The following is a 14,120-nucleotide window of genomic DNA, read 5'->3' as shown; positions in this document are numbered from 1 at the left end:
AAAAATAGAAGTTAGCTGTATCCTAATGCTCTTCAGTTTTGTACTTGTTTGGCTTTACAACTATTTTGATCTGAGCGTCACTGATGAGTCTTCTGTAGACGAAACGCGCGTCTGGCGTATTAAATTATAATCCTGGTACCTTTGATAACTATTAATTGTACTTTCCGCTTTAAAGATTATATTCTCTCACTTAACAATTAAAACATTTGTTGACTATGTCGAACGTAATTATCCCATCGAACTTGTGATACATGTTACAACAGAAACAGTTAAGTTTGCCGCATATCTTGACTTAAATCTAGAAAATGACAATGAGGGTCGGTTAAAAAAAACCTAACAACAAAAGAGATGATTTTAGCTGCCAAATTGTGAACGTGCCATCCATTTCTATGTAGCAACATTCAAGCAGCGACTGCATACCCAGCTGTTACGAAATGTTTAGAGTTTGTATTTTTTTATCATGATTGTCTTGAAATAGCTAAGGGTTGCTTCTCACAAGAAAGCTATTTAACCAATCATTCTTTCGTAAGTTCTACGGATGCCTTCACGAGGTGGTTGAACATTATGGAAGACCCGTTTCACAGATGATAACGGACTTGTTTTCAATGTAGTAACTACAATCCCGTCTTTTGTCCTGAATTTGACCTACCGAATTAGACTTATTACAGGGGTTGTACTTACATAAGCAACATGACGGGTTTCACATGTGGAGCAGAACCTGCTTACAAACCAGGAGCACCTGAGATCAGTTTTTGAAGGGGGATTATGTAGCTCAGTCTTTTGTTTGCTATGTTTTATTTTGAGAACAATTGTCCTATTGGCCTTTTTTTTCACCCATGACGTGTATAGTTATTTTTTTCTAATTTTTGATAATCATAGTAAAACAACTTTTACTTGTTATGTATTATATAGATGTTATCTACTATATTTTGAAAGGCAAAAGTCCTTAACAACTATTACTACGTCTGATGTTTAGCCACTAACTAAAAGTCTATCGCACTCCTTTTAATGTGTACTTAATTATTTGTACATGTTATATCAATCATAGAACCTTTGTATCAAGTATTTAACTTTCCAATATTTTAGACAACTGTCGAAATGCGCATCTTATTCAATAAAATTTGTACTTTTATAGGTATTATACCATTCATGCTTAGTTCAACACTTTGTTAACATGATAATGTTGCTAGCTATTATATAAAGGTTCTGTTTTATGTCAGAAATTAAAAAAAATAATGCATTTGACCTTACTATGTTAAAAATAGTTTTGATGAAGTAACATCATTTTGTCAGAATGTTTTTCAAAATTGATTTGTGGCCATGGTGATATAATGGAGTGAAGGACATTGATTGGTAGAGGGATCTTACATATGTAAAACAAAAACTATAAATACAGTCAAAACAGATTTGAACACACATAAGGAACATATTTCTTTATATGAGGTCGTTATATATATGCAAACGAAAAGCAACGTTTTTACCAGTAGTGGGATTGCATATATAATCTTCAAGAAATACATCTGATTGCAAATACATTTAATATACATATATATATAGTTATTTTAGTCAGTTCACTCTTGTTCTTTTCCGGATTTTCTTATGTCCTGAAAAGAAATAAGGTTGTTTCAATAAATATGGTTTTCAATTATTCACACCAATTTATGTGTTAAAAATAAGAATAGTTCCTACGGCAATAATCTAAACAAAATCATCTGATTTCTTGTACAGATTAATAATGTGTCGAAGTTTATAGAATTTAAGATAAATAAACTACTTATAACAATGACGTTAGACAATACATGGCTTCTATAAGCTGTTTTTTAATTTTGGCTTTCGTTTAATTCGAAAATTATAAAGAAGATACTTACAGCACAATGGAATATCACAATACTCCCAACGTGTTTCCTTCACAAGTGTGTAACACCAAGGCTTGCTTGAGCCATCTGGATTACGACAGTAGTTTATTTCTGCAGCTAATCTACTGATACCATGACGATGAGGTTCCTGAGATCCCCAAGCTTGACATATTTTACCAGATGACGTTGTATTTTGATGGCCATTGTAATCCGATCCTCTATCATCTTCTTTACATTGTTTTACCTCTAAATTTACCAAAGAAAATATATCACATAGTAACCATCAAACGGTGTACGAAAAATAGTTATTTCAATACTGTGTTTTTTGGGTTTTTTTTTTAATATAAAATGTAATTAGAATCCATCTTTAAAGTACAAAGCTCAATTTGTATTATACTCCATAAAACGTGAAAATTACGTAAATGTGTTAGTTCTAACTGTACTTTACAAACTTGGAGTTAATACTGTACTTTTTAAGATCCTTAAACAGCATTAATCAAAACAATTCTTACTTAAACTAAAAGTCATTAGAACAATGCAGACTGGTCAATCCAGTTTAAATTACACTCAAATTTAAATAAGTGCTGTTTTGTTTTAAACATATTGATATATGTATATGTTGAAGCAATTCAAGTAAGACGATGACTTGCCAGACCAGTAAAGTAGAGTTCTTTACTGTTTAATTCGTTTGTCTTTTATCCTTATGTCACAAACAAGTTGTACATGTTAAATAACGATAACAGAGTGTCTATTCAACCATACAATATTGCCTCTGCATTGTAAGTTATTGTTGGTATACCTACTACAAAGTGGAATGTCACAATATTCCCAACGTTATATGACCTACCGAATTAGACTATTTACCGGATTTGTAATCACTTAAGCAACACGACGGGTGCCACATGTGGAGCAGGATCTGCTTACCCTTCTTGTTTTAGATTTATGAGTTTGACTGTCCCTTTGGTATCTTTCGTCCCTCTTTTATTCGGATCAGATGTATAACACCATGGCTCTTACCGGATTTGTAATCACTTAAGCAACACGACGGGTGCCACATGTGGAGCAGGATCTGCTTACCCTTCTTGTTTTAGATTTATGAGTTTGACTGTCCCTTTGGTATCTTTCGTCCCTCTTTTATTCGGATCAGATGTATAACACCATGGCTCTTTAGATCCATCAGGGTTACGGCAGTAATTTTTATGCTTAGCGAGTTTCTTTGAAAATCTGTGTTTATGAGGTTCAGATGCTCCCCAAGTTTGGCATTCTATTCCAGAAGTTGTTATTGATTTGTGACCTTCATAATTTGTCCCTTTCTTGTCAAATTTGCATTCTTTAATGTCTGTTGGATAAAGAAATTGAAAAAAAGAGCACGATTTGAATCATAAAACAAACAAAAAAATGTTACTCTTTAAAATTGTAAGATAAGGTTGTGATCGTTCGTAGTAATGACAAAATTGTACTTGATGAAATTATTAACTGCCAGTGGAGACTCTAAAGTTATATATGATGATATAAGTGTTTGAATCCTCATGTCGTCGACAACAGCTTCCTAATCGGCCAATGGACTTTTTCTATTACTGCGTGGCTCTTTTCCACCACATCCTTAACCTGTCATGCCTCACTCTACAAATGGCTTATTAACTAAATGACGTGTTTCAAGAAATCTGATTATTTTTTCTGGATTTCCCATTGTTCTGCTTCTTATAAACCTCTATGAGTATCATTGCTTAAAAGATGCCACATATAGAATTATATTTTTTTCAAAAATATGATGTTATATTAAGTTTATTTTTATCATTTGTACTCACATTTAACATAATTAATACAAATAAATCAAGAACCTGAGGCGTACATACCACATTTTGGAATGTCACAATATTCCCATCTCTTTGCCTTGTTTATCGTGTAACACCATGGTCTATCAGAACCGTCCGGATTTCTACAGTAATTTGATTGGTCACTTAGTTTAACGTCAAATTTGTGCTTGTGGGGACTTTTTTCTGCCCATGCTTGACAGTTAATGCCGGACTCTGTAATACTGGTTTTGCCTTTGTAACCAGTACCCCTCTTTGTCAAGGTACAGTCTTTTTCTTTAGCTGAGAAGTAAAATGTGAAAAAAATCTGCAGGGTTTAAGAAATGAAATAGTCTATATGATTCACATAAATATTTACCAACAATCATTCAGATGTCGATAGTAATTTCTAGCTAATCGGAAAAACAAACAAACCGTCCTGGCAATAATGGTAAATTTTTTTTACAAATATCTGATAGTAAACTTTAAAAAATGAATAAATCATATAGTTTTTTTAGTTTTTTTTAAAAATCAAAGTCAATTCCGTTGTACAATGTTGATTGTGATAAAATTAATTGCGCTATTTATTGAAGATAAATGACAGAAGATGTTAAATAAATGTGACTAATTCACATAAACAGACATGTGCAAGTTATTGATGATCAATTGGGAGATAATATTTGAAGTCAAACAAGTTGATGGATTCCTTTGAACTAAAAAAAAAAGGACTAGACTTGGTGCGACGATAGGGAAAGCATCTCCAGCTACAAATTAATGTTTCAACGACAATATGGTGAAGATTCAGTTAATATTGTAAATGTTTTGTTTCTTATTGGTTTTTCAACGCTTCAATTAGGTTCTGTTTTCATTCAAATATTTTTACTTCGATCATCACTGAGGGGATACAGATGGTCGAAATGCGCATCTGGTACAGAAAATCGGTTCTGTTTAATGTTATAACTACCATTTGGCTCGCTGGTAAACTGTTTTAACTAAGGATATACATGTAAGTCCACTGTTTTATACGCTGTTTTAGAATTTATTGCAATTTGGGAAACATTATCGAAACCGTGCACCAAAACTAAACAATGAGATAACTTATAGTCCTTTATATTCGAAAGAGACAAATTACTGACATGATAATACGGTTATGGTTTAATGTAAATATGCTGTTATAAGAGTGTGCGATCACTTAAAATTAAGAACTTTTTCTACCTTTTGCATATTTCTAATTCTTCTAAAAAAAAATACCGGGGATTAAATTTTGTATTTACGCATTTGTAAATGTGTGGCAATATTTTATTTATTTTCGGAAGACAACGTTTCTTTTAGAGTCCAGATCAACACTGAATCGACATTAATTGTCGGAATGTGCACCTGATGCAGTAAACATGAGAAATAAATCCATCGGTAAACGCAAGCTACGTCAACTATACTGTTATATGATAAAATATAGTTTTCAATTAATCAAGTTTCTCAAAATAAAAGAAATGTTCATAAGCTGTAGCTGTACTGGAAACAAATGGTTTTTATTGTTTCGATGTATTTGTTATAAAACATATGACAATAATTTGTTGTGTCTTTTTTTTCAACCTTTAAGCTTACATTTACATTCTACGATTCCATCTCCTTCATACTGGGGTTTACATCTACATAAAAGATCTCCCTCAGCGTTCGGCTGACAAACTGCATTCTCGTGACATTTAGTAGCTGCTTCTTCAATAAGATTTCCTGTTCCGTTGATACGGATACATTTGTAATTCTTTGTACAATCACCTGATAAAACTTCGTCGCCAAGCTGAAATAAAATCAAAAGCCAATTTCGCAAACCCAGATGCACTTGATTTATATTTTTATTAATTACAATTACTATATAAATGAATTCTTATTGGACAACTTTTGCCTAAATAACATTCAATCATCCTGTGTGAAACAGACAATATAGTGGCTGATCATTAAATGTATTTAAGAATCATTATTCTATACTGTAACGTTTTAAAAATCTTACACCAATATACCCGACATCACTACTGCATCCACAATCATCAGCCTTGACACATTCTTTTCCACTTAGTATATATCCTTCTTCACAAGCACAACCTTCAGTGAACGATAATTCACATGTTTTATCACTGTTCCTGTTGACACAGTTAGCTTGGCAGCCACTCACGTGATCTGAGTATACTTCATTGATACCACAGGATAAAGCTATTGAAATATATGCTTACATAACTAATATATTGAATTTTCCTATATGGAAAATAAAGTTCAAGCAGGACGATATAAAAACTAAATTATGATTAACTATAAACTTAACTTATTTTAAAACATTGCTACATAATGATAATATATTGATACTCCAGTATATGTTATGTTTATGTCAATTTGTCTTATTTGTGGTATTTTAACATCAGTAAATTTGCATTTTGAACTATTTCATGAATACTGTTTGTATTGTGTTTTTTTTAAATAATATCAAACACCTATAAACCTCATTACTCAGAAAAAATGAGAATGGAAATAAGGAATATGTCAAAGAGATAACAACCCGACCAAAGCTAAGTTTCAAATCTCTGTAAGTAAAGTTGGCCTTAGTATTACTTGGTTACTTGTTAATGTCCTATTTAGTGTTATAGGTATCACTAATTCTAGCTATTTATGTATCCCTTCCATTTTAAATGTTTGCGTTTGAGCATTCACGATGAAAGTCTATCCGGAAAAGGGCGTAATACACCCAAAATTTATTAAGTGTTATTTTCATTTTCAAGTTTGCTCAACTTACGACAAAACGCATCAGCTCTCCAGTTTACTTCAATAGATTCCTCTGCACAACGAAGGGCAAATGATTCCAAATTGTCACAAACTGCTTTCCCCAGTTTATTTGTGTTGTAATATAATGATACATCAGAGACACACATGTTGTAATGTTTATCTGCTTGTATAGTGAAACTTTCAAGACACTCTTGAAAAGGACTGGTACCATTTTCTTTCAAAATCAGATATCCACAAAATTCTGGGGCTTTTGCAATTTCATTTATGTCACCAGTGGTTGCCGGTATTTCAGACAAAACTCCACATCTACAATAATATTAACAATTCAGTTACGATGTATTGGTAAAATAAGACAATTCTTCTTATAGCCATGCTCAAATTGCGATTGTTTTATTTTTCAATTGAAAAACGTTTTGATTTAAAATTTTAGGATTGTCATTAAGAAGCGATTAGTATTTGATTTTTTATATTGAATCTTGCATACATAGCAACAGAACAGCTCAATGGATATTGAAGGGGCATGTTGAACTCACAGTACTATGATCAACGCATTTACCACCATTTGCAGCCATTTTCACCAAACAGGAAAACCTTAAAACTTGTTTCAAATCATGAATACCATGTGAACATAAGCAGAAAACGAATTGTAAAGAACATACGTGTCGCCAGCTTCTCTTGCTTCTTCTGCGAGTTCAAATGTTTCAACTATCATTCCAATTTTTAAAGGCTCGTCTATTGGTTTACTGTCATTTGTGGCACTAAATTCATTTCGTATTCCGTCACAATCTCCACATATACCTGTCATACGTTTTGCAAAGGTGTCAAGTGCTGCAAGTTCAAGATTCTTCGACCCATCCCATTCTAAAATTACGTCACAGTTGGTTTGTACCCGTACATATCGTCCACTTACAAATATATTAACTGAATTGTCTTTCGTATTGTATGGTAAACTGATCTTGGTACCATCAACCTGAAAGAAGCACACACAACATAAGTCTAATGTTAAATATCAGAATTTGAAAATGGAAATCAAGACTAAAATTTGTTTATTTCATCTTGCCATTTTTTTACAATTTTTTTATCTATCTGCTCATATCTTAATTGACAATATTGGTTGAGCAAACAACTTTTATCTATAGTTTCATAAAGAAAGAACATAGGTTGAAGAATTTATTCGAATTACATGTTATTTTTTTTCAGTTGTTGGAAAGATGATGTGATGAAATTCAAGTTTTTTGACAGAAACAATATCGTTTAATATTTATCCATGAAGGAAACAATTATTCATCAACTTCTATGATACGAACATTGAAACTAAGCATAACACAATCATTTGAAATGCCGTTTTTATAACAGTTGTAATTAATCAGTCTTCGGTAGAAGATATTCAAAATGTGTAACTGAAAACAAACACTTCGTTGCAACAAATTTTCAAACTTCTGTTTGTCCTTGAAAACCCTAGATATCAACATGATCATCAATTCCAATTTAGTTTTGACAGTTTTTTCAGTGTTAAATAATATAAAAGTTTGACGCCGATTACGCCAAATAATCGCGTCCTTGTGAAAAAAAGTATTCTGTTTTATAAAACAAACAGACGTAAAAATATGATGAAACATATTTTCTTTATTAAGATTAATGTCTTACAAAAGAATTGCGTGCTTTCAAGAAAATTGCAAATGTCATTAAAGATCTTGATCGATGGTTATCTGCTACTTTGCAATCCAAGATTAGATCACCAAAACAAGAAAACAGACCCAAAATCTATGTAGTAGAAAAAAAGAATAAGTTTATTTATGTACCAAAACTACTTTGTCTGGAAGAAGACGAATCGTGTAATCTTTTATAGCTAATTCTATGGTACGTGTGTAAGGAAGCTCTGATGTTTGACTAGCTGCCTTATTGATTACGACGACAGAGAAATGACAATCAATGTCGTCCGGAGCTGTCTTGGCCAGTAGATAATGACAGGATCCCATAAAATCTATCCATTGTCCATCAAATGTTCTGTAATGTGTGTCACCAACTGTGCTACATTCACAATAACCTTTATAAAAGATAAAATGTGGTGACAGTTATGACCAGGAGCTTGTTTGTAAGAAAATTGTACCAGGGATTTCAAAACACATTTTTATGCTCTTCAACTTTGTACTTGTTTGGCTTTATAAATATTTTGATATGAACGTCACTGATGAGTCTAATGTAGACGAAACGCGCGTCTGGCGTACTTTGTTATAATCCTGGTACCTTTGATAACTATTTAATAAATGTGAATAAGTTTTCATTTCCTGATAGAAAAATTAAACACAAACAATTCAAAAACTTTACCTGGACATTCCTTTATTTTGCACTGCTGTGTTCTTTTATCCGTGCTATCACCGGCACACTGTTTCCCACCATACTCGGGTTCGGGATTTTCGCATAATCTTATGCGAGAACTTTTCTCTACTCCAAAACCACAGGTTTCCGAACAGGTCGTCCATATCGACCATGACAAGAAATCTGTCCAGCCACCATCAACTAATGCATAAAAGATGAAGTTATAGTCTCAAAAATAATTGAATGATTTATTGTTGGTTGCCTAACGTACAAATGCAAGTCTATCATATTTCTGAACTAGCACTAATGAACAATTTATCCAGGGGTGGGTATTGCAATTGAAACGATAATGGTAAAGGGTTGTGTTTAAAAAGACTTCAAAAGGAAAGATAATGTTTATGGAGACCATCAGATATTTTTCAACCAACAAGCCATCAAAGGATACAAAGATTGTGACAGGGGGAATGTCACTATCTAAACATGGTGATTTAACAATAGGACTGACATTTTAATGTCCTTTTAAATATATGTGTGAATTTTTCTTAATAAGATTATGAGGCAAAGTGGTATATTTTGAAGAAAAATGAAAACTTTATACAGATTCGAAATCAATTATATAAGAATGCAATTTATCAATTACTTACAACAAATGTTTGACGCTCCAAAAGTGATTAATTCCACTATTTTCATAGGCCGTATATGAACAATTTATAACCATTTACCAAGTATACTAGTAATTTGAAAAGACACTTTAGTAGTGGAACAATAGCCTGAATACGAAATAAATCTGTATTTGTAATTAATACCAGAGATCTGTAATAAGCCTAACATTTTATTACTAAGGACTATCATATACGACGTTTCTTGCATGTATCATGCATATAAACATGTGTCAAAGTTGAATTATTTTTTTTCAACAATTCTGTATTGGGAAATAGAATATCAAAATACATTTAAAAGACCGAATCAGAAATTCTTGACAACAGAACTCAAAGACTACTACTTGTCTGTTTGTCTTATCTGTTTGATCTGTTTTAGCCATGGCGTTGTTAATTTATGTTCGATTTATGAGTTTGAATATCCCTCTGATATCTTTCGCCTCTCTTTTAAATTGAATACTACTATTTCATAGAATGCTTGGTTTATTTTGTATTCAACGTAATATATTTGAAAGATAGTATACCTGGACACTGTATTTCTGTGCATTCTAGTGAGTCAACTGTTACTGATTTTCCCGTACATGCCGTTTCACCGTATTTTGGTTCAGGGTTATCACATGATCTTGAACGAGTCCTCGTTTTTACACCGTGTCCACAGGTTACAGAACAACGTCCCCATTCACTCCATTTTGAGAAAGCTCCCCATTTCCCATCAACTGCATGAAAAAGGCTGGTTTATTGTTTATCATGTACTTTCATTCAAACTTATCATGCTAAATATCGGGTAATTTTCATTTAAACGTTAACTACTGTTTGATATATACCATAATTGGTCTTAAAAATTAACAAATAATGGATACAAACATTTGTATAACTCAATAAAATGCAAAAATTGAAAACATAAGTGTATAACATTTCGAGGTAAAATTACGTACTTTGACAGGGTTTGGTATTGCATGTCTGTGAGGAAGTCATTGTGGACTCTCCCGGACATGTCTTGCCACCATACTTCGGGTATATGTATATAGAGAGAGCACAAGTTTATTGTTTTTTTTGTTTGGTATTCAATTAATATTAAGATCCATTTGTAAAATCTGATGATCAATTCATTTTTGATTCGCCAATGGGAGACAGCAGGGTTTAAGAACATCAGTTGTTCGACCTGTCAGTCAAATGCGTTTTGCTAAAAAAAACTTTTTAACTTTTTTTGGCCTTTTGGAGAAAAAAAATTGTGTCGTATCATCCCGAGACACCAATATCAGCCCAATGGCATTCAGGACCAAGGGATGATATTGGTAGAGGGTGATACGGCATGTGGTACGGATTTTGCCATGTTTTATACGCTTTATCATATATTTCAACAGGAGAGTATTATATTATATAAACTGTTTTCTGATCCATAGCACTGGGTTACCTTTAGTTCTACTTTTGTCTTGTTTTAAAAGCCTTCTAAAAGAACTGTTCAATTACTTATTCGAAGCACCTGGGTTACCTTAAGATTTGCGTGCTGTTGTTTTAAAAATATTTTGTTTATTATTGTATTTTTTTGTGTGTTTTGTATTTTTTATAGCTACATTTCGTGACGTCACATACCAAACAGTGACGTCATTCAATAAATTGCGTCACGCCCGAATGACCGTTCTTTTGGACCTATTTTGAGGAAAAATATTTCTAAAGCTTTCATAAATAAAAACGAATTTTGAAAAAAAAAAAGTCGGGGTGTGATAAAGGGTGTGATAAAGGTATGCGATACAGGATGCGCATCAAAGTTGCGCGATATTGATTAAACAGCAGGCTATTTATCAAATATTCAAAACTACTGTATTTACTACTAAACACATGATAAATGTTTATTACACGGGGCCGTCATTATTACCAAAAACCCCACATGAATTCTTGACTGATAACTAGCTTAATGAGCTTTTGATTTTCCATTTAATAAGGGGTTGGCTTTTATTTATTACCCTTTCAATCGATTTAATTGATAGAAAAAAAATGTGCATTTCAATACATATGTGGATTCTAGCAGCAAGAACAAAATCATTAAAAGCTTCGTACATGGTGGTTTTGTTCTTATTATTTTTGTTTTATTCGACATACCTGCTGGACAATTCTTCAAACAATTGAAGTATCCTGTTTTTCCACTTTCTCTAATAAATAAAGAGATATTTATTTGTAAACTTAGATGATGAACATAGCAAATATGAACAAATAAAGCACACTGTATTATTAAATATGTATGTTATTTTATAATGATATTTTGAACTCAAATTTTTGACTCGTCAAATTCAATCCAATGATACAGTCAATGTGACTCGTATGGTTAAAACAGGTCCCAGTTAAAAGGTTACGGTTGTGTATGTTCACACTAAATAGACTTCATTGACTACCGTGTGCTCCTTAAACACAATAACCCGTGCTGAGTTATGAAGAGGAACGACTGAAATCGACACTACATACCTTTTGCAGTCATCATCACGGATTGGTTGACCAATATAATGTGTCGATGTCTTAATTTACTATCGATATGTTAAAATGGTCTTACATCTTTAGACACCAGTTTAACCATCGAGTCAGTAATTTAACCCATTGTGTCCTGTTTCCGATTGTGACATTTTGACTGAGTTTTAATTCGCATAGCTGGCGATGCATGCATGTCAGGAGTTACTTACCTTTTCGATATACCCGATCTTACACCTTTTTATCTTCATGCTATTTGCTGCTTTTTGTTAGATACCTCGACTTGTCCCTTTTTAATCGATTTACAAGCTTTGAAAATCGATAAATTACAGTCGCCTTATTTTATTACTATATATTGTAGACAATTCATGTAAAACAATGTGACTTACATCTGTGGTGAGTTACATAGTTAGTAAGTAAGTAGATTGGTTAGTTAGTCAGTTAGATAGTAAGTTAGTTAATTAATTAGTTAGTTAGCTAGCTAGTTAAATTTTCTCAAGACTTTTCGAGAAAAAATACATGTTAATGCTTTAAATCCATACGAGTTACAATTTATGACAAAAATAAGCAAAGACCCATCGAAACAACATCTGACAAACAAATTTAACAATACTTTTAGATATTTGGATGATATTTTGGCTCTCAATAATGACGACTTCAGTATGTATATTAATGAAATTTATCCTGTTGAACTTACTTTAAATTAAGCTAATACTAACAATGACCACTGCCCTTTTCTCGATCTTGATATCTATATCACTAATGGAAAGCTGAATACTAAAATTTATGATAAAAGGGATGATTTTTCATTTCCTATCGTTAATTATCCGTTTTTAGATGGTGACGTTCCCTTGTCACCATCTTACGGTGTTTATATATCTCAACTTGTACGATTCGCTCGTGTATGTAACAATGTTTTAGATTTTAACGAGAGAAATTTATGTATTACTGAAAAATTATTACACCAGGGTTTTCGATATCACAAACTAGTCAAAACATTTACTAAATTTTATCATCGGTATAAAGACATCATTCGTAAATATAGCTCAACATGCAGACTTCTAAAACGTTCAGGTATTTCACATCCAATTTTTTATGGTAATATTCTTTATAAAGCTCAAAGGTGTCAGTATTCACCTCAGAAACTTACAAAACCTTTGAATAGACTTATTAAGAAGGGATATAATTACGATACTGTTGTCAAGTCATTAAAGATTGCATATTTTGGCGTTAATATTGAGTCACTGATAAGGTCTTTGCATCGGAACTAAACACATTTATTCTAAAACAGTTGTTGGCATGACACGGGTTATGTTCTTCTCATATATGTTATGATGGTATGATACTAAACCCCTAACGGGAAGGATTGTGCCTGATGTTCATATGATGAAATCATAATCTTTCAGTCAGTTTAGTTGAAGTCTGGAGCTGGCATGTCAGTTAACTGCTAGTAGTCTGTTGTTATTTATGTATTATTGTCATTTTGTTTATTTTCTTTGGTTACATCTTCTGACATCAGACTCGGATTTCTCTTGAACTGAATTTTAATGTGCGTATTGTTATGCGTTTACTTTACTACATTGGTTAGAGGTATAGGGGAGGGTTGAGATCTCACAAACATGTTTAACCCCGCCGCATTTTTGCGCCTGTCCCAAGTCAGGAGCCTCTGGCCTTTGTTAGTCTTGTATTATTTTCATTTTAGTTTCTTGTGTACAATTTGGAAATTAGTATGGCGTTCATTATCACTGGACTAGTATATATTTCTTTAGGGGCCAGCTGAAGGACGCCTCCGGGTGGGGAAATTTCTCGCTACATTGAAGACCTGTTGGTGACCCTCTGCTGTTGTTTTTTATTTGGGCGGGTTGTTGTCTCTTTGACACATTCCCCATTTCCATTCTCAATTTTATTGTAATAAGTACATCTACCCAGCCAAATATTCCACAAGATCTTGTCATTCTTTCCTGATAGTATATGTATTTGGTGCAAGTGGCCTGGTAATGCCCACTGCAAACTCTGAAAAACGAAATATTAATCAAATTGATCATTTCAATTGGTTTTGATTCAAGTGATTATCAATAAGTAATGTTTAAAGAAGAATTTCTTAAAGAGATTAATTATATTCAATTATAAGAAAAAAATAGGGGATATTTAAAGATGTGCGCTTCCATTTTACCAATTCGTAAGATTTGAAAATACTACATACAAAACTGTTACGGGAAACTTCTTGTTCACAAGAAAGTAAACATGTTTACGGTGACCTA

The 14,120-nt window shown here is 32.6% G+C and overlaps 1 protein-coding gene across 1 annotated transcript; it reads right to left on the bottom strand.

Moving 5' to 3' along the window:
* Positions 1–2,929: 2,929 nt before the first annotated feature.
* On the bottom strand, positions 2,930–10,410 carry LOC139511070 (zonadhesin-like). Its single transcript, XM_071297641.1, has 10 exons — positions 10,335–10,410; positions 9,924–10,115; positions 8,750–8,941; positions 8,224–8,468; positions 7,081–7,391; positions 6,432–6,727; positions 5,658–5,857; positions 5,255–5,447; positions 3,713–3,952; positions 2,930–3,195 (listed from the first exon to the last, which is right to left on the bottom strand). Exons 1-10 carry the CDS (start codon positions 10,372–10,374, stop codon positions 2,930–2,932), a joined length of 2,175 nt encoding a protein of 724 aa, XP_071153742.1. The 5' UTR covers positions 10,375–10,410.
* Positions 10,411–14,120: the final 3,710 nt, after the last annotated feature.

The sequence above is a fragment of the Mytilus edulis genome, chromosome 2 (genome assembly GCF_963676685.1).
Source record: "Mytilus edulis chromosome 2, xbMytEdul2.2, whole genome shotgun sequence".
Taxonomy (NCBI): domain Eukaryota; kingdom Metazoa; phylum Mollusca; class Bivalvia; order Mytilida; family Mytilidae; genus Mytilus; species Mytilus edulis.
Note: the sequence above shows the minus strand (reverse complement) of the source record. Positions and strands in the feature narration are given on the sequence as shown.

Bases quoted from the DNA above. Each gene is read 5' to 3' on its own strand.
- LOC139511070 (XM_071297641.1), bottom strand. From the start codon at position 10,374: ATGACTTCCTCACAGACATGCAATACCAAACCCTGTCAAA. The intron at 8,469-8,749 runs GTAAAGTTTTTG...TCTTTTATAAAG, and splicing joins CAAAATAAAGGAATGTCCAG to GTTATTGTGAATGTAGCACA. The intron at 7,392-8,223 runs GTACATAAATAA...TGCTTCTTTCAG, and splicing joins TTCCAGACAAAGTAGTTTTG to GTTGATGGTACCAAGATCAG.